The 21,167-nt window shown below is 44.4% G+C and overlaps 1 protein-coding gene and 1 long non-coding RNA gene across 3 annotated transcripts in view; one reads left to right on the top strand and one right to left on the bottom strand.

The window, feature by feature from the left end:
* Gne (glucosamine (UDP-N-acetyl)-2-epimerase/N-acetylmannosamine kinase) overlaps positions 1-3,453 on the bottom strand; it is a 53,825-nt gene extending 50,372 nt beyond the window's left edge. For both annotated transcript variants that reach the window (XM_040739188.1, XM_040739203.1), the window contains exon 1: positions 3,312-3,453. In XM_040739188.1, coding sequence (XP_040595122.1) covers positions 3,312-3,362 — 51 coding nt within the window. In that variant the 5' untranslated portion in view covers positions 3,363-3,453. The remainder of the gene's footprint in view (positions 1-3,311) is intronic.
* A 4,823-nt stretch (positions 3,454-8,276) lies between these two features.
* Positions 8,277-21,167, top strand: LOC110342578. Its single transcript, XR_002384693.2, has 3 exons — positions 8,277-8,681; positions 19,665-19,892; positions 20,460-21,167. It is a non-coding gene; the product is annotated as an uncharacterized LOC110342578 (long non-coding RNA).

Genomic DNA, 21,167 nt, shown 5'->3' with positions numbered 1-21,167 from the left:
GTTGTTATAAGATAGATGTGTGGAGGCGGAAAGAGCTGGAGATGTGGCAGATACACAGAGCAAGGCCACGTCAGCAAGGGCCGTGCGCAGGATCACTTTAAGGAAGCTGGGCATTCTCCTCTCTGTGTTTAGAACTATGGGTGACAGAATGGGGAAAGAGGGGGCTTGAGGAAAACAACATTTCCAAGTGACGGCAGCAGGGATTAAGAAACAGAACCCTGCTGGCTGTGGTAGCACTTGGTTCTGAAATGGGAAGATTGCTGTGAGTTCCAGCACAGCATGAGCTATATAGTGAGATCCTGCCTCAACAGAGGAGGGAGTGAGTGGGGAGGGAAGAGGAGAGGAGAGGGAGAAAGAATCCCGAGAATGGAATCATAAGAATGTGGAGAAAGGAGAGATAGCACCAGATGGCAGGAATGATGGCGGGGCTGGGGGTGAGTGGCCAACGTCCCTGTCTCAATATGTAGGTGACTGGCAGTGCTGTCATCTGAACCTAAGGGAGGCAGACTTGGGGTGAGCTATGGATAGGAAGGTGGGTGCTCTTGTTTTGGATTTGCTGAATCTGTAGACCCTTGGGAGAATTTCATGAAGTTAGGATCTAGAGGAAATCACAGGTTAGAAATACAGATTTGACATGGCATGATTAATTCCACTACCTAATACCTGTTTGTTTGTTTGTTTTTAAATATCCTACTCACTCTTAGTCCAAGGCCCCACCAAACCTCTTACTGTTTTTTTTTTTTTATTGTTGTTGCTTTTTCCAGTTGAGTTTCCCATATTTGGGGGGAAATTCCAGGAATCAGCATGTCAGGAATGCAATGGATAAACCTCATCCCAAAAAGGTCACTGTACCTTTACCGTCCTCATTTCTCTGCCCCGACTCCCAGTTAGTGTTGCTTTATGCCAACTCTTCTTATAAAGCTGCCTTCTGTGCTTTCAAGTCCCACATCTGTGGATTTAAAGAGTTATCAATAGGAATATTTGGAAAATGTGTGTGTGTGCTAGAATGAATGGGCTTCTCTCCCTGTCATTATTTGTTAAATAATACAGCATAAAAACTGCATAGTGTTTCCACTGTACTGAATATTGTGTGTGATTTAGAAGAGATTTAACTGTACAGGGGAATGTATGAAGGTCATCGTTATATGAAAATACCCCCTTTTTCTAAGGGGCTTGATAATCCACAGCTTTTTGATAGCTTGAAGCATCCTGGAACCAACCCCACCCCATGGAGACAAAGGCTGAATACTGTTGATGCTTGTTTGTTACATAGTTTGGCTGTCTGGGTCTCAGACAACTAGACTCAAACACTATGAAACTGAATTCAGTAAGGGAGACGGCCCTGTGGAAACCGCACCTCACTGTGATGACTTGAATGGTCCCTTTCTGAACTGGGCAACGCTTTCAAATCCCTACCCCATACCCAGCAGCTATCCTTCCTCTGGAGACACTTCACAGTTTCTTTACATTGACGTTTCCTAAAGTACTTCCTCTTTTTTCTCTTTGAGACAGAGTGCCATGCTGGCCTGGAGCTCACCATGGGGTCAAGGATGACTTAAACTCCAGTCCTTCAGCCTCCACCTTCTAAGTGCCGGGAACTGCATGTATACACACGACACAAGGCTCTTCCTCATTCTGGAAACATCCCACTTCCCGGACTTCCGGGACACCTGCTTCCCATCTGTCTCTAACCTCTCTGGCCACTGCACTCCCTCAAATCCCTGTGTAAAAAGCTGGCCCCCAGGATTATGTATCTAGCCTTCTTCACTTGTCATTTTAATACTCATGCTTGATCTCGTGTGATGGTGAGGCTTAGCTACTATTTACAGTGATTCCAAGTCTGAAAAGCTAGCTGGGGCTTCCTGCACCAGGCCCACTAACCCAACCCCTTAGGTGAAACTGGGCCAATACAGGCTTCTTTGTCCTCATAAACCTGGGCATTCTCCTCAACCACAGCTCCCAGGGAATGGCATTTAGTCTATCCAGTAACCTGAGAGATATATTTGCCTCCTCTCTGTCCTTTCTCTCTCATTTTCTGTAGGTCATAAAATCTTGGGACTTAAAAATAGGCAGAGCAGTACTTCGGATGACTCTTGCCCTTGTAATTACAGAAAACCAGTGAGTACTAGATCTCACTGAAGACAGGAGGGAGGGGGAAAAAAACTTACTTTCAGCCGAAAGCTCAAAAAGTCTAAACTTGAACTTAACTGCTAAAGCGTAAAGATAATACATTTGCATTGAAGACAAATTGAAATTGGCCCTGGCTGCCTCTGAGATACAGCCAGCTCTAGCCCGGAGGGGGGGGGGCTGCTGAGCTCACCACCACACCACAGACCTAACTACTGGAATGAATGATAACACATAACTGAAAAGCTTTATAAAAAACTCATTTCTGGTTTCTTTCCTTAAAAAAAAAAAAAAAAACAAATACTGGCACATGTTCACAAGGCAGAGAAATGGGTTTCCTAAAGACGATTTCTTTCCAGTCTACCTTGAAATTTGGCCAAATTTACCCCACCCTGCACACACACACTCCTCCTTCCTCTTGCTTCGCAGTCCTTTGCCGGGTAAGTTCTTCCAGCCGTTCCTTAACTATAGGTGCTCTTTACACTGGCCCGTCCATGAGATAGATGGTGCCTACAGGGTGTAGCTGTACATATGCTTCAATCAAAGCCACTTAAATATACATCCTAATATAATATACTGCATGGTGGATATAAACGTTGATAAACATGGCAATTTCTTCTCGTTTGCCATAGACACTAATTAACTTAGAGAAAATGTGCCCCCCCCAATACGCTCATTCAATAACTCAGGCATGGGGGTATCAATTAAGGTGAGTCTACGTGTCATGTTTCAAAACCAAAAACTAAGTTACAGCAAACACTGTACCTTTGGAAAGAAACAGTATTTAAGAAGTGAGGAATTCAAAGTAAAAGCAAACTTTTTTTTTTTAATCTGGGAGGAGCGGATGGGGAGGCAGAGGGGAGGTGGGGGAGGGACTGGGAGGAGAGGAAGGAGGGAGAACTGAAGTCAGGATGTAAAAATTATTAAATAATAATAATAAAGACTTTGTTTTTATCTTTCTGTTTGGACGTACAAAGAGATCATGAGTGCCAGGGTGGTGATAGAGAAACAAACCGAAACTGTACAGTGACTAACCATAGTGAGGAACCAGAGTGAGCTGGACAAAGACGTTTAAAAATTAATAGACGTGACAGATTTAAAAGCAAAGCTTTCCCCTTCCTCTTTTGATGGCCTTGGTTTCTGACAACAAAGCCGCAGGGTGCGAGGGCCCCTGCCTTACTCACATGAGGTCCTGGGCAGGCCAGTTCCCTGTGGAGATACCTATATGTTTCCATCCCGTGGCGCAGCTCTTCCCTGAGATGAGGTTAGACTCCCTGAGCAGCTGTCTGTCCTCCTGGGTTAGCTGGCACCAAGTGGTCATTAGTAAGCACCTGCGGTCCAGACCAAGTCTTAAGCCCCGCCTCTCTGAAAGGGGGTGACTGAACTCCTCCTGTGTTCCTGGACAGTGGGTTTGAAGTAGGAGGAGGGCAGGAACCTGAGGGCCACTTCCCTGTTCTTGATATGACTCAACTCAGTGATTTTATTTCCAATTAAAAAAAAAGTACCTGACTATAAACCCAGTGATATCTATCATGAAAATCTCTATTGTCCTTTTCATACGGTTTTCACACCGGCATATCCAGGTTCTGAATATACTCTGAACAAAGCAATTAAGAGATTAAAGTGGATAATTACTAGGATTCCTTAACAACCGCAAACTTCTTTGTGCTTAGAACCTTTAGCTTCATTAGACTGAAGGAAAATCAAATCACCTTCATCTCATGTTAGGATAGAACATGGGCTTCGGTTTACAAAGAATGCAGTTTGTGTCTTTAGCGTTCAGGGACCCCTAAAGGGATTCAGGCTAATGAGCTGCTTGTCACCAAATACAGCCCTCCATTTCAATGGAAGCAGACGCTTGCATGGTTACCTACTGTACTTGGCTTATCTCCTGCAGGGCGATGCGTTCCACGTAAGACAATCTAGAATTAAACTGTAATGTGCCTTGCTGGGTGCAGTGCTGCAGGCCTCAGTCTCAACGCTCCACAGTATGAAGAGGACCTTGAGTTTGGGCGCAGCTTGGAAACAGTCTGAGCTAGCTAATTTTATGTCAACTTGGCATAGGCTGTAGTTATGTGAGAGGAGGGAAATCCACTTGAGAAAGTACCTCCGTAAGACTGGGCTGTAGGCAAACATATACAGCATTTTTTAAATTAGTGATTTATGTTGACTCTGGTTGTGGGCTTGCTGTAAATTGTCTTTATTATAGTGAGGTATGTCCCTCTGTGACTTTTATCATGAAGGGGTGTTGGGTTTTATAAAAGACCCTTTCTGCATCTAATGAGAGGATCATGAGGTTTTGTCTTTACTCTGTTTATAGGGTGTATTACATTTATTGATTTTTGTGTATTGAACCAGTCCTGCATCTCTGGGATGAGGCCTACTTAATCATGGTGTGTGATCTCTTTGATGTGTTCCTGGATTTGATTTGCAAGTATTGTGTTTGCAAGTATTGTGTATCTTTGTTCATCAGGGAAATTGGTCTGTAATTCCTTTTCTTTATTGAGTCTTTGTGTGGTTTGGGTACCAGGGTAACTGTGGCCTCATAGAATGAATTAGGCAATGTTCCTTCTCTTTCTATTTTGTATAATTTAAAGAGTATTTGCATTAACTCTTCTTTGAAAGTCTGATAGCTTTCTGCATTAAAAATGTCTAGCCTTGGCCGTGCGTTGGTGGCGCACGCCTTTAATCCCAGCACTCGGGAGACAGAGACAGGCGGATCTCTGTGAGTTCGAGGCCGGGCTGGACCGACAGCCTCCAAAACAGAGAAACCTGTCTCGTAAAACCAAAAAAAAAAAATGTCTAGCCTTGGTTCTTTAGGCTGGGAGACTTTTAATTGCAGCTTGTATTTCACTAGGGTCATAGGTCTGTTTAAATTGCTTATCTGCTCTTGATTTAAATTTGCTAGGTGTTATTTTTTAAGAAAGTTGTCCATTTCTCTTAGATGTTTTAATTTTGTGGTGTACAGGTTTCTAAGCTGTACATTGTGATTCTCTTGATTTCCTCAGTGTCTGTTATGTCCCCCTTTTCATCTTTAATTTTATTAATTTGGATCTTTTCTTTTCACCTTTTAGTTAATTTTGCTAAGATTTGTCAATCTTAGTGATGTTCTCAAAGAACCTACTCTTTGTTTCATTATTCTTGTTGATTTGATTTATTTTATTGATTTCAGCTCTAAATTTGATTATGTCTTATCTTTTATTCCTTTTGGATGTTATTTCTTCTTTTTGTTCTTGAACTTTCAGGTGTGCCTTAAATTGCTAGTATGAAATCTCTCTCTCTCTCTCTCTCTCTCTCTCTCTCTCTCTCTCTCTCTCTCTCTCTGTCTGTCTCTCTCTCTGTCTCTCAGTTTTTTTGTGTTGGTTTTTGTTTGTTTGTTTGTTTTGCTTTTTGAGGCAGGGTTTCTCTGTGTAACAGTGCTGGCTGTCCTAGAACTTGCTTGGTAAACCAGGCTGGCCTTGAACTCGCAGAGATCCACTTGCCTCTGCCTCTTGGATCTTGGGATTAAAAGCATAAGCCACTACCACCTGCTCATTTTTTTTTTTTTTTTTGGTTTTTACGAGACAGGGTTTCTCTGTATTGTTTTGGGGGCTGTCGGTCCAGCCCGGCCTCGAACTCACAGAGATCTGCCTACCTCTGCCTCCCGAGTGCTGGGATTAAAGGCGTGCGCCACCACTGCCCGGCTTGCCTGCTCATTTTTTTATAGGCACTTAATGCTATGAATTTGTCTCTTGGAATTACCCTAATCGAATCCCTTAAGTTTGGATATGCTGTGTATTCATTTCATTGGATTCTAGAAAGTATTTGATTCCTTTCCTAATTTCTGTCTTGATCTATTTTTCACCCAGTAGAGTTGTTCAGTTTCCATAAGTTTGTAAGCTTTCGGTTGGTTCTGTTGTTCTTGATATCCAGTGTTAATCCATGGTGGTCAGATAAGATGCAGAGCGTTAGCTCAGTTTTCTGGTGTCTGTTGAGACTTGCTTTATGACTGCGTATGTGGTCAATTTGGGGGAAAGTTCCATGAGGTACTGAGAAGAAGATATATTCTTTTATATTTGGGTGAAATGTTCTGTAAATATCTGTTAGCTCCATTTGGTTTGTAATATCTGGTAGCTCCAGCATTTCTGTTTAGTTTTTGTCTGAATGACCTATCTATAGGTGAGAATGGGGTATTGCAGTCTCCCACTATCAAGGTGTGAGGGTCAGTATGTGACTGAAGTTGTAGTAATGTGTCTTTTGTGAACTTGGGTGCCCTTGTGTTTGAGGCATAGATGTTAAGAACTGAAATGTCCTCTTGGTGGATTTTTGCTTTGGTAAGTATGTAGTGTTCTTTCCTCTCTCTTCTGGTTAATTCTGATTTGAAGTCTGTTTTGTTAAATATTAAAATGCCTATACTGGCTGCTTATTAGGTCCATTTGCTTGGAATCTCTCTTTTCACCCTTTTATCCTGAGATGATGTCTATCCTTGATGTTATGGTGTGTTTCTTAGATGCAACAGAAGGATGGATCCTGTTTTTGCATCCATTCTGTGAGTCTGCGTCTTTTTGTTGGGGGACTTGAGACCACTGGTGTTGGGAGTTATCAATGAGCAGTGTTTGTTGATTCCTGCTGTTTTCTTGTTGTGGTGTGCCCCTCTCCTTGGTTTGGCAGTCAGGATTATTTATTCCTTGAGCACAGTTAACCTCTTTAGGTGGGAGTGTTCCTTCTAGCATCTCCAGTAGGGCTGGATTTGTAGATAGATAATGCTTAAGTTTGGTTTTATCATGGAGTGTCTTCTTTTCTCCATCTTCTGTGACAGCAAGTTTTTCTGGGTACAGTAGTCTGGGCTGGCATCTGTAGTCTCTTAGAGTCTACAGGACATCTGTGCAGGAACTTCTGGGTTTTAGAGTCTCCACTGAGAAGTCAGGTGTTACTCTAATGGGTCTATCTTCATATGTGATTGGTCTTTTTCCCTTGACGCTTTTAATATTCTTTCTTTGTTCTGTACAGTTAGTGCTTTGATTATTATGTGCTGAGGGGACTTCCTTTTCTGGTCCAGTCTATTTTTGGTGATCTTTATGCTTCTTGTACCTCAACAGGCATGTCCTTCTTTAGGGTAGGAATTTTTCTTCTGGTTTTGTTGAAAATAGTTGACTTGGGTTTCTTCTCCTTCTTCTATTCCCATTATTTGTATATTCAGTCTTTTCAGAGTGTCCCAGATTTCCTAGATGTTTGTGCCAGGATTTTTTTTAGAATTAACATTTTCTCTGACTGATGTATCCATTTCTCCTATTGTGTCTTCTATGCCTGAGATTCTATCTCTTCTAGCTCTTGTATTCCATTGATGAAGCTTGCCTCTGAGATTCCTAAACTTTTCATTTCCAGATTTCCCTCAGTCTGGGTTTTCTTTATTGATTCTATTCTCACCTTCATGTCTTGAATGGTTTTTTTCATTTTTTAAAATTTAAATTAGAAACAAGTTTGCTTCACATGTCAACCCCAGCTCCCTCTCCCGCCCCTCCTCCTCTACCCCCCCTTACAGACCCCCAACCCCCCTCCCAATCTCCACTCTGATCCCCAGGGAGAGTGAGGCTCTCCATGGAGGATCTCCAGAGCCTGTCATTTCATCCAGGGCAGGGCCTAGGCCCTCCCCCAAGAGTCCAGGCTGAGAAGAGAGCCTCCTCACTGTGGGTGGTCTTGAATGGCTTTATTCATTTCATGTCGTCCACTGTTTGTTTGTATTTCATAGATTTCTTTCATGGGTCTCTTCATTTCCTCTTTAAGGGCTCTATCGTTTTCATAAAGGCTGTTTTGAAGACCTTGTCCTGTGCTTGTCCGTATTTCCTTTCTCAGGGCCTACTGCAGCAGGGCTGCTGAGCTTGAGTGGAGAGACATTGTCCTGGCCGGTGTGTTTTTATGCTGGCGTCAAGGCATCTGGGATGGGAAGAATTGTAATTGTAAGCGCTGATACCTGCTCTGGTCTTTGTGGGGTCAGGGTTCATTCCTTGGTTTCTGTTGCCCTCTCTGGTTCTTAGGCGAGTAGGGTGTGGGAGCCCACAAGTGACTTCAGTTTCCATCCGGAGTCTATTCTGACTCGTAAGTTCAGCTTGCTTGCTCCAGTCTCCTTGAGAGCTGTGAGAAAGTTCCGATTAGGCTTATAAGAAAGAACACAGGATCCAGTAAAGACGCAGGCTGCTGACACAGCTGGCGTTAGTGTGAAAGACAATGAAACGTCAGGCTGCTGGAGGCATGTAACAGTGACATCGCTGCTTCTTTGACTCAAAGACAGGATAAGGAGGTGCTCAACTGACTATGCTCTGCTTTGTTCTGCCTTCTGCCTTTGGTCTGTATATAAGCAGGCTCTGACAGGAACTCATGGCTGTTCGGTGTTCTGAGAGGCATCAAGTGACAATCCTCCTGACTCTGTCTGGTTGTCTTTGTGTTGTTTGTCTTAACGCCTACCCCTGTTTCAGGGAACCCAGCTGACTCCTTGGAGCAGGCTCCCACAGTCGCCCAGTCGTGAGGCCTGACTACAGAGGATTCCATGAGAGTGCTCAGAAAAAAATGGGATTATGGTGAGTAACTCGGGAGTGTAAAGCAGAGCCCGTGTGGTATAAATAAATATAAAAAGCAGTGTGCGGTGTAAATACAATGAAGAGACTCACACATAAACAAAAAGTGAAACACGGGCCAAATAAACAGTAAACAGCTGTTTGTACACTTGCTTAAAAATATTTTGAAAGCTAGAGGTACTTAAGTTGGACATCAGCAACTGTGTAAATTTTTAGAATCTGTAGAGAAGATTTGTCCTTGGTATCCTGAGCAAGGAACCTTGGACTCAGATACTTGGGGGCCATATAGGAGTTAAAATACAACAATATTATGATGCACATGGTCCAAAAAAATTCCAGTAGATGTTTTTAGCCTCTGAACACTCATCAGGGATAGTCTGGATCTTCGTTCTGACCGGCAGAAGACATTTTCTAACTTAACTAAAACTCCTGCTCCCTGGGAGGACCCGCTTTATGCGGATACTCCCGCAAAGCTCCCTGATAATGATAAGCAGTCGTATTCTGATGATGAGATAGATTTAGACACAGAGGCGGTGAAGTATCACAGTGCAGATTTTTCTCTGTGCCCATTTTTTTTTTACCACGAATGTTGAACAACAGCCATGGGAAGCATTTAGGGAGGAAGAAAGGGGACTGGGGAAGTTCTTTAACTAAGAAACTGCATAATGGCCATATTGAGCCTTCGGAGTCTCCTTGGAACTCTCCAATTTTTATCAGAAAAAAGAAATCAGGCAAATGGAAACTGTTACAAGATCTTTAAAAAGTAAATGAAACAATGCAATTAATGGGAGCTTTACAGCCTGGTTTACCCTCTCCTGCTGCTATTCCAGGCAATACATATAAAATTACATTAGATCTAAAAGATTGCTTTTATACAATTCCTTTGGCTCTTCAAGATTGTCAACTGTTTGCATCTGGTATTCCATGTATAAATTTTAAAGAACCCACGGAGAGATATCAGTGGAGAGTTTTACCTCAAGGGATGGCCAATAGCCCTCCATTATGTCAAAAATTTGTGGCTCAAGCCATACAAAGAACTAGGAGTCAGTTTCCACAAGTTTATATTACTCATTATATGGATGATATTATGCTTGCTTATAAGAATGAGACTTTTTATTAGCTACTTACCATCAATTGCAGCAAGATTTAGCTCATGCAGGGTTAATTATAGTCCCTGAAAATGTTCAAAAGGAGCCACCTTTTCAGTATTTAGGACATGTAGTATAAGCCTCAAATTGGAAATAAGAAAAGATGGGTTAAAGACTTTAAATGATTTTCAAAAGCTGTTAGGGGATATTCAATTGTTGCGGCCTTATTTAAAATTCTCTACTGGAGATTTGGCACCTTTAAGTGAGATTTTGAAGGGAGATGGTGATCCTAATCATCCAGGCAATTGACTGAACAAGGTAGACAGTTTTACAGGTTGAAAATGCTACTCAAGAACAGCAGGAGCATTATGTTAATCATAATCAACTTTGGCAAGCATTTATTTTGCCAACAAGACTTAATCCTACAGCAGTTCTCTTTTACGTTTATATCTTCCTGTTTCACCAGTTAAAGCTTTAAATCCATATTATGACTCTGTAGAATCTCGAAGATATTTTGGAAAAGAGCCCTGCACTATTATGTACCTTACACTAAACAAGAAGTTGATTGGTTGTTTCAAAATGATGATTCTTGGGCCGTTGGATGTGTGCAATTTACAAGGTGATTTGATAATTATTTTCCTGCTGATAGGTTATTGCAATTTTCACGAATGTATTCTTTTATTTCTCCTAAAGATATTATGACAGATCCTATGAGAGATGCTGTTAGTTTTTACTAACGATTCTTCCAATGGAAGAGCAGCTTATGTTATTTATGGTAAAGGGTATTTGTACAAACAGCACTAGCTTCAGCTCAAACAGTTGAGCTATGAGCTGTTGCCATGGCTTTTAAACTTCTTATGAATAGTTCATTTAATTCATATACTGATAGTCATTATATTTTTAGAGCCCTTCAAGTTATAGGAACTATTCCATGTATTGGGACTAGTAATAATATTCAGGTTTTACCCCATCAAATTCAGGCTATTATTCATTAAAGAAAGTTACCATGTCTTGTGGGTCATATTAGAGCAGGCACGGCTCTTCCTGGCTCATTGGCTGAAGGTAATGCTTTATCTGGTAAGTTTACTCGGTTGATGGCGTTATCTCAAGATGAGCTTGCTCAGCAATCACATGCTTTACATAATCAAAACAGTAAAAGCCCAAAGATGCAGTCTGGTTTCACAAGAGAAACTGCTCATCAAATTGTAAAACGCTGTGCTGTGCATCCACAGCGTTTGCCTGGGCCTCCCTGTGGAGTAAATCCTTGAGGTCTTCTTTCCTAATCACTCATGGCCAATAGGTGTTACTCGTGTCATGGGATTGGGAAAATTGAAACATGTGCATGTGAAAATTGTTACCTATTCAGGATTTCTAAGGACAAGTGCACAATCTGGTGAAGGCACTAAATATATAATTGCTCATTGTCTAAGATGTCTAAGATGTTTTTACTATATGGAAATACCGAAAACTGATAATATCTCCAATATATTAGTAAAGCATTTCATCAATGTTGTCCTCAATGGAAAACTGAGCATAAAACAGGCATCCCTTATAATTCTCAAGGACAAGGGATTGTGGAATGGGCCCATGGCACTCTGAAGGTGCAACTTCAAAAATTAAAAACTGGGAAATTATACCCTCAGTTACCACGTAATGCATTGAATCGTGCCTTGTTAGTTTTAAACTTTTATAAATGTGGATGCAGCTGATCAATTTTGGCATGAAGACACCACAAGAATATTGCTCAGTTTAAATGGAAAGACCCATCTACCGGCTTATGGAAGGGCTCCGACCCTGTTTTACTATGAGGATGAGGGAATGTTTGTGTTTTTCCACGGGAAGAAAATGAGGCCGATGGCTGCCTAAACATCTGGTGTGGTGTGTGGAGCAGAGGAGTACCAAGCCCTGACGGTGCTGTGGCTGCTGGTGCTACCCCACACGTGTCAGAGTGAGAATTATTGGGCCTACATTCCTGATCCTCAGATATTACATCCTGAGGTCTGGGAAGGGAAAGAAATTGTGGTGACGGTAAATGATTCTTGGCTCCTTGATAGACCAGCTGCACATATTTCTCAGACTTCTGTGGGTTTTAATTATTCCAGGTCCAACCAAGGAATACTGATTCTTTAAAAAAAAGACTCTGCCACCAGATGAATGACATATATACATATGAGATTATTTTATTTTTTTGAGATTATGTAATCCAGTCTGGTCTTGCACGTCTGGTTCTCCTGCCTCTGCCTTCCAAGTGTTGGGGTTAAAGGCGTGCCTCACCCTGCCTGGCTCAGTATCTCGCTCCCTCAGTTATATTTTATAGTGTGAATTTTGAGAAACATGGTCTTGCACGATAGTCAAGGCTGAATCAAACTCATAGCAATCTTGCCTCTGCCTCCCAAATGCTAGAATTAAAGGAGAGAATTATCATGCCCAGCTTCTGTGTAATTTATGTTTCTTTGTCTTTTTGTTGTAGTTGTTTGTTTGTTTGGGTTTTTTTTTAAAGTGGGTTTTTTTTTTTTTTTGAGACACGGTCTCTCCAGTGCTGGGATTAAAGGCATGCACCACTACACCAGCACTAGTGTAATTTGTTTTAAGATTTAGGATTTGAAACTCAACCCCAGTGACATAGTGAGTTCAAGGACAGACGGAGCTAAATGAGACCCTGCTTTAAAAAAGAAGTTGGCCCGGCGGTGGTGGCGCACGCCTTTAATCCCAGCACTCGGGAGGCAGAGGCAGGCAGATCTCTGTGAGTTCGAGGCCGGGCTGGACCGACAGTGTCCAAAACAATACAGAGAAACCCTGTCTCGCAAAAACCACAAAAAATAAATAAATAAATTTAAAAATAATAAATTAATAAATTGAATAGGATGACTCAGCAGGTAAAGGTGCTTGTCGTGAAGTCTAATGAGCTGAGTTTGAAGCCTGGAACCCACATGGTAGAGAAAATCAGCAAGTTGATCTACTCATGCCCAACACATAATAAATAAATATAAAAAAATTAAAAAATGTATAAATGTTATTAAAAAGGAGTAAGCTTTCAAATCAGACATTTTTGTAGATTCAGGATTTAGGATATGTGTGTGTGTGTGTGTCGCTTCATTGTTCTCTATCTTTTCTTATACAAATATATGTATACCTTAGCCAGGCATGGTGGTGCATGCCTGAATCCCGAGTACTTAGGAGGTAGAGAGGGGAGGATCACCCAGGGCTAACCTGGTCTATTATAGTGAGTTATAGGCAAGTGAGGGATACATAGTGAGACACAAGAAATAAATAAAAATGTAACTTGGTTTAAACAATAACTTTTGTGAAATCATGTTTAACATGCTAATTGTCCAGTACATACTAGATCCATTTAGTTACTCATTCAAGACAGATAATGTTTGCTTAGTAAGATTAAGAGGTTAGTTGTATACTTTTTTTTAGAAAAATTATAACAAATACATTGATAAGCATCCAGCATATGTGTAGCATGTGTTGATTTCATGTGTGTGAGTAATGTGTATGCATGCGTGCAAACATACACAGGCCATGGTACGCATGTGGACGCCAGAGGGCACTTTGAAGGGCCATTTCTCCCCTTGCACTGTGGGTTTCAGGCATTGAGCTCAGGTTGCCAGCCCTGTGTAGCAAGTGCTTTTACCACGGAGCCCTCTCGCAACCCTCGCATGCCTTTCATGTTAGATATAACTTAGCCTGCCTTTTGTTTGTTTCGTTCGGAGTCAGGTTTTCTCTGTGTAGCCAAGACTGGTGGAGATCTTGTGATACAGCCTGGACAGACATTGAACTCATGATTCTCCTGCCTCACAAGTACTGGGATTATAGACGTGTGCTGACGTGTGCTTCCATGCTCAGCTTGTTGTAAGTCCCTTAGTGCCCAGGCTAAACCCCGAGCCCCTGTGTACCTACAGGTGGGAATGCTGGCTGAGGGAGTTCTCTTGTGTCTTCACCAAGGAGCCTCTGAAGTGCACCAGACCCTCTGCTTTGGGCTGGAATCCTGCTTCTGCTCTTCCTTTACCTCCTTGTGGATGGGAGGGAGTGAGGTAGAAGGATTAAGCCAAGGGGGGGCTGGGCGGTATTATAACTAGGATTAAAATAAACCATCTATCCTTGCTCCTTCATCTAATTCTTCCTGAAAAAAATGATTTAAAATGCAACGGATTTAAGGCCCCCTGCCTCCCCTGCCTCCCCCCTTCCCCAGGTGCGTGCGTGCGTGCGTGCGTGCATGCGTGCGTGTGTGTGTGTGTTTGCGTGTGTGTGCATGCATGTGAGTATGTGCGTGTTCGTGCTCATTTTGTCCCTTTCAGGTCCCTTTTCCATGCAGCTCACTGGTTCAGTTCTTGCAGGGACCGGCAAGCTAGTCACACTGACCATTGCTCTACCCTGGCTGCCCTTCCCTCTTTTTATCCCAGGTGTCTAGCCTCGAGTAATGAGCCTTAAGATCACAAGAAGCAACTTGAAGACAGGGGTGAAGGAGATGCCAACTGTGATGGTTAATTTTGGTCGTCAGCTGGCTGGGATTCAGAAGTACCATGGGAGCAGTCTTCTGGGTGTGTCTGTGAGGAGTTTCTAGATGAGCTTAGTTGAGCTGGGAACACCACTAACTGTTGGTGGCACCATCTAAGGGCTGGAGTCCCAGAATTCATATAGAGGACAAAATGAGCTGAACACCACCATTCACCTCTCTCTGCTGCCTGCCTGTGGCCTGAAGCTCCTGAAGCTCCTGCTGCTGTGACTTCTTAACCATAATGAACTGTGAACCAAAAGCAAAGCCATCATCTTTAGTCGGGTGTTTCCTGCAGGGACTGGAAGTCACTACAACATTGCTGTGTGGACTAAGCTTTGATGGCCCTGCAGCTTTGCCAGACCCTGTAATCCCAGAGCCTCACAGTCCCCTTTAACTAACCCAGTGGCTCCAAACTCTGTGTGATTTTCCAAGCCTCCTCCCCTCTGGGATCTGCCTCTGTCAATTACTATCTTTGTCTTTCACATGTTCGAGGCTTCCTTTCTCCCTGGGCCCTCCTTCCGTGTGCTAGCATGGCCTTCTTTAGCAAAACAAAATCCACCAACCCGAATCTGTTCTCTCTACTTTCCAGCCTTCCCCTGTGGGAGCCAGCCCTCCTCCCGTAACATCTACAGAGTGAGCAGGCTTCTCCCAGGCTCCACACCTGCCAGCTATTCTAGTCTAAGTCTTTCCAGACTAAGTTCAGCTCCTCGTGCTCTTAGCTGTGGCCCCAGACAGCCTTACACTGGCTCTCCAAGGCTGCTTCCGACTTATCTTCTCCCCCTGCCCCTTGATGTCATGGGACCATATCTCTGACCTACTTTCCTATCTCCTTACACTCATCCTGTCTCAGAGAGACTCGTGTATGTCATCCTGTGTCTCAGCAGCGTGACATACCATCTGCTTTCTAGTTAGAAGGACAATAGAGTGATTCGTCTTCATTCTCTCAGAGTCCAGAGCTCAAAGTAGGAAGTGGAGAGCCTCATGTTGAGGCTTCTGGGAAAGCCAGTGGGAGAAGTTTTCAGGGTCAGTGTGATTGTGGGGCCACTGGCTCGGAACAAAGAGGTGCAGAGGGGAAGGCATTCCAGAGCCTCCACCGGGTTTCTGTTGGCTGGCAAGTGCAGCCAGCTGGTCTGGGGTCCATGCAAACCACAGGCCCCTGGAGTGAGAGCATGGTCAAGCAAAGGCTACCAGCGTAGCTCTCTAGACAAAGACGCCAGCGCAGGAGAGGCAGAGAAAATTCTTTCTCCTGAACCACTCTCCTGTTTCTAAGAAGGCTCTTCACTTCAGTCTGCTTTGACACTGGAGTTGTCCTGGAGCACACGGGTGCAGGTCTTAAGAGGGGTGGGGGTGCTGAGGAGGAGGCTCTGACGTGGACTCCAAATTTGCTCTCTTGTTCAGGAAGGTAGACAGTGGCGGGTGTGTGTGAAGGAAGAGATCCGCTCTGAAGTGAGGGCCCTAGAAACAGGATCTGTAAAGGAAGCAATTAAGAGCACCACCCAAGCCTTGGCGCTGGTTTTTCTGGTTTATGGTGTTAATCTTGCTGGCTGTCCGTTCACTCATCCGTTCTTTGTATTTTATATTCTGCCTTCAGCACACCCTTTTAACCGCTGGCACACACTCACATGACCAGGTGAGTTTCCACTCACATGACCGTCTGCGCCTCCCTATCTAACTGCAGAATTAGGGCAGGATCTGATGTAAAGCACTCCCCCAGAAGCTAAGCTCGGTGGGTAGCCCACGCCTGTACCCCAGAATTTGGAAGCTGAGGCAGTAGGATCCCTGAGGCACGGGTTCCAGGCTAGCCTGGTCAGCATAGTATATCCCAGGAACATGACTTATGGGTAAAAGTGCTCGCTATACAACTAGGACGTGAGTTCAAATCTGTAGAACTGACGTAAGAAACCACATGCAGCAGGGTGAGCATTTGAATCCCACATCTCCTGCGAGGACATGGGAGGTGGGAACAAGAGAATCTCCAAAATCCCATGGACAAGCTAGCCTGGCATTCACAGAACAGCAAAGAGACCCTGTCTCAGACAAGGTAGTTGTCTTCTGAACTCCTCATGAATGTGTCTGAACACACACACACACACACACACACACACACACACACACACACACTCAACTTGATCATAGGTCCATGGAGTGAATGCATACAATTCACAACCTTCCGTGGTTTCCAACCCCACCAGAGTCTTGGAACGTGTCTCCTGTGGATACAGGGAACACTTCATCTCTGTTGCCAGCTTCCATGCCTTGGACAGTCTGTTTCTTCTGATAACAGCACACTCTTCTTGTGGGGCCATGAAGTGAATGTAGTGCTGCCTGGATCCAGACGCACTGGGTCTGTCCTAATTGGTTTATTACTCCTAGTCACTGACTATAGGGAGTCTTCCCATCAGCACATTAGGATTAAGGAAGGTGTCTAGACAGCCATTTGGACTTCCACTATTTCATTCCTATATGAGGCAGCCCAGGGGCTGCTCCCCAGGGTTTAAAGCCTGTCACCAGAAACTGCCCCAACTGGCTATGCTGACTTCTCTCTCTCTCTCCCTTGCAAACTCTTCACCTTTCACCCTTGTGAGCCCTCAACACAAACCAGAAAAAGAAAGTCCCTGTAACCTTCAATTTGCAAACCACGTGGCTTGTTCTAATCACACTGCCTCGGGGCTGTCTCTTGTATCATAGTTTTCAGCTCCTCTGCAGTTATGAAGTGTCCTTATTTCTTATGTCTTTGATTAAGATGTATTTCTTAAGCTGGGTGTTGGTGGTGCACACCTTTTAATCCCAGCACTCGGGAGGCAGAAGGAGGTGGATCTCTGTGTGTTCGAGGCCAGCCTGGTCTACAGAGCAAGTTCCAGGACAGCCTCCAAAACAATATAGAGAAACCCTGTCTCGAAAAACCAAAAAAAGTGTATTTCTTTGGAAGCAGGAACTGTTTTCCTCCACCACCAACTGGCATGGCTGTTGAAAGACATTTATTAAACCAGAGTGATGACACAAATCTGTAATCCCAGCACTTGGGAGGCAGAGGCAAGAGGATCAGAAATTCAAGAGGATCAGAAATTCAGGTTGGGCTGGAGAGATAGTTAAGAGCATACATTGGTCTTGCAGAGAGCCTGAGTTCGATTTCCAGCACCCACATCAGGTAGTTCATAACTGCTTATAACTCAGCTCTGGGGGAATCCAATACCACCTTCTGCAGATACCTTCATTCACAAGCACAAACCCACACTCAGACAGACACAGACACACAATTTAAAAAACAAGAAAGTCAAGGTCATCCTTGGCTACATAGTGAGTTTGAAGCCAGCTTGCAATACTTTAGACTCTAGGCTGAGTGGTGGGGTGAGAGCTTAGTTGGTAGAGGGCCTACCTAGTATGCATGAAACCCTGGCTTGGATCCTCAGCACCTTATACTGTGGGCACGGTGGCGCATGCCGGCAATCCCACCCAGCACTTGGAAAATGGAGGCAAGAGGATCGGGAGTTCAAGGCCAACCTGGAGTGAATAAGACATAGTCCCCTCCCCCCACCAAGTTAATTTGATAGTTTCAGAATAGAGTTCTTTCTTTCTGCCTTCCTTTGGAATAATGACAGCCTGCTAGAGAAAGCACAGCCCTACCCCCCCCACACACACACACACGCTGTTGTCTGGCTTCTGCCAAGCCAAATGTAAGCAAAAAGACTCTTCTAACCACAACTGGTCTGTCACTTCACCTTCAGGGCTTACCTCCACTGCCATTTCTTCTACAAAGCTTCCCCAGTCCCTGACTTAGAAGCTGGGCTGGCAAGATGGCACACTGGGTAAAGGTGCTTGCTGCTGAGCCTGATGGAAGAAAGAAAAAAGAAATTCCTGTCCGCCTACAGGAACTCCGCAGCTTATACACAGGCAGGCAGGCAGACAGATAGACACACAGACAGACAGACAGACAGACAGACAGACAGACAGACAGACACACACACACACACACACACACACACACACAATAAATGTCCTAAGAAAGCACCACAGTATTGCCCTCTGCACAGTGAGATACTCCAGGGAGGTGGCACTGGGTATGAGATGTATGAATTCATTTTTTGATTTGTTGATTTTTACCAAGTTGCTATAGGAGATCAAAATACGTCACCCCCAAATAACACCTGTTTGGCACAAAAACTACTTTGAGATTATTGCTTTTAAAAACACATGCAAGAAGGGCTCCGAAAATGAGGTGTTAAGGAAAGTTTAATCTACAGAAGAGGTCTCCATTTGCAAGGTGCCCTCCTTTCCGTACCGTGAAGAGAAAGATAACTCCAAATTTCTACAGACGCTTAGCTAGGCAGGGGCAGGGCTCTCTACCAACTTGCCCCATGGCCTTCCTCTCCCATTATTGAAAGATGGTATTTAAACTGAAATCCAAAGCTATCCCTTTAAGGTTTACCCATATCTGGCTATCTCCCATGTGTACACTAGGTGTTTGTGTTATTAATTCTGGTTCTTTTTCTCTGGTTGACTGATTTTTTGTTATTAGGGACCCCATGTGACTAAAACCAAACCAGGATAGAGAGAAAATTCTTTCTCTTCCCCTATGTTAAATCATCCATGCCTGATTTTCTAATATCGTGGGGGGGGGTATTGCTCACACCATAGTTGAAAAAGCTGGTACATGCAGAGCCTGAGAAGCTGCAGAAACATGGGGAGTGCTAAGAGCATCCAAGTCACTCTTCGCTAGTGACTCACAGAGCTCGCAAGCTCAGTACATTCTGCCTCGAGTACGTTTCAAAAACCAGACAGGGTGGCTCATGTCTGTAATTCCAGCACTAAGCAGACTGAAGCAGGAGGGTTGCAGCAAATCGGAGGTCAGCTGAGGCTACGGAATGAGACGCTGTCTCAAAAAAGATTAAAACAAACAAACAAAAATAAAACCCGAAGTCAGGCATTTTGCTCATGGTATATGAAATCTTTTAAAACCACCTGCCCTGGCACTCGGGGTCAGTCAACTGGGACCCTAGGGGAGGGAGTAAGAATGGGGGGACAAAAGATGGGAGAGATGGGAACAAGACAGTGTTCTGATCAAGTCTCGTGTATTGAAAGTACCAACAGGGCTTAATTAAGTAGGGCAGGTAACAGAAGGGCGGGGGAGCAGAAGTTCTCCTTGGCAGGGTATGTTCCAAGGACACAAGTCTGCAGCTGGGGGAGTCTGGACTGCAGGCCAGGAGGCAGAAGGGTGGGAGAGCCTGGACTGCAGGCCTTGAAAGTATGCTGTGCAGGAAGATAAGCAGACACAGAGACATAGGAACTTAACTGTTAGTCTCTAAGAATGCAGTAGGAATAGTAAGATGGCTTCTATTATGCTATCCTTGTTTGGGGCCCTCCACACCACCAACTCTGTGACTCTTGCGTTCCCAGGCATCTGTTTGGTCTGTGCTGTGACATTTGGTTAGCACTCACCTTGTGCTAAAGCTCCAGGATCTTCACTTCAGACATCATCTTGGGTGTGTTTATCTTCTGGGTGGAGGTCAAAGTCACCTCGTAATCCAGTTTGCCCAGCCTCCTGGAGTTCACAAGGATGGTGCTACATGCATGGCAGTTACCACCTGCAGGCTGTGTGACCTTGGACAAGCCAGTTCCCCAAAGGTGAGCTGTTCCCTCGTTTTCACTTGTGCTGGCCTGGCTATGTGGCTTCCCAGTGCCATTCTGCATCCTTTGTCTTCGGTGTGGCAAGAGCGGGCTGGGTTCCAGGTTAGAGCTCACCTGGGCATGGTGGCGCATTGCTCGATCCCAGCGCTTGGGAAGCAGAAGCAGATGGATCTCTGTGAGTTCAAGGTCAGCCAGCTCTACACAGTGAGTTCCATGACAGCCTGGGCCAAAACCCAAAAACAGCCAACAAAACAAAGCCAAAAAAAACCAAATGAACAAAATAAGTATAGGCAGGAAATTTGCCTGTTAGAGGCACCTGCAACTTTGTCACAGCTCAGACACTTTCACACACACACACACACACACACACACACACACACACACACACACGTGTTCCATAAACCTCAAAGTATCTACCTTCCTTTCTTTAGAATCTATTGTCATTGAATGCATTAGGGAATCACTATTTCTCCTCCACACTATAGCTGCTTATATTTGGGTAACTGTGTTTCAATGTAATTGTCCTTACTTAGAGTTCCTTGTGCTTATTTTATGCCTTAAAAGCTGGAAGATCCGAGTTCACAGCACACAGACCGTTAATCGCCAAGAGCGGAAGCTGCCTGAGGGGAGGCTCTGAAAACAGGAGGCGGATCAAGTTCCGCACCCACATCCTCTGTAGAAGACACAGGCCTTTTGTTTCTCATCTCTGCTGCCCTTTGGATTTGATCAAGAGCCAACTTGGAAAACAGTGAAGCTGTGGAAGAGGAAGGCTGAGGGGCCACGGCCGCCGCCGTCTCCCCCTAACACCAAGCGTGAGGAGTGTAAGACCCTCCCTCTGAGGCCTGGACCAGGAAGCACTGATCCCTGTGGTGTTCTCCAACCTCAGAGCCTTCTGTCTCCTGTGGAGAGCTGCCCTTCAAATGGTTCAGATGCGTTTTGGCAGTCCTTGATGGCATGGCCCTACAGAGGCGCTATCAGGGTGAGCCCGCCAAGCGTCCCCCTCCCACCTGAGCATCCCAGGCAGATCCCTGTGTCATTAAGAAGGATCTGTGGGGACCGAAAAGATGGCTCAGTGGGTGTGAGTGCCAGCTGCACAGCATTAAGACTCGAGTTCCAATCCCCAGCACCTACGTAAGAAAGTTACGTGTGGCTGCATCCTGTTGGCCTGTAATCCCAGTGCTGGGTAGAGACCAGTGTATTGTTGGGACTTGTTGGCCTAGCTCCAGAGTCAGGGGGAAACCCTATCTCAAGGAAATAAAGCCGAGAGTGACA

This window comes from Mesocricetus auratus, unplaced genomic scaffold (assembly GCF_017639785.1).
Source record: "Mesocricetus auratus isolate SY011 unplaced genomic scaffold, BCM_Maur_2.0 Super-Scaffold_6730, whole genome shotgun sequence".
Taxonomy (NCBI): domain Eukaryota; kingdom Metazoa; phylum Chordata; class Mammalia; order Rodentia; family Cricetidae; genus Mesocricetus; species Mesocricetus auratus.
The sequence above is the reverse complement of the archived record's forward strand: the minus strand, read 5'-3'. Positions and strand labels throughout refer to the sequence as shown.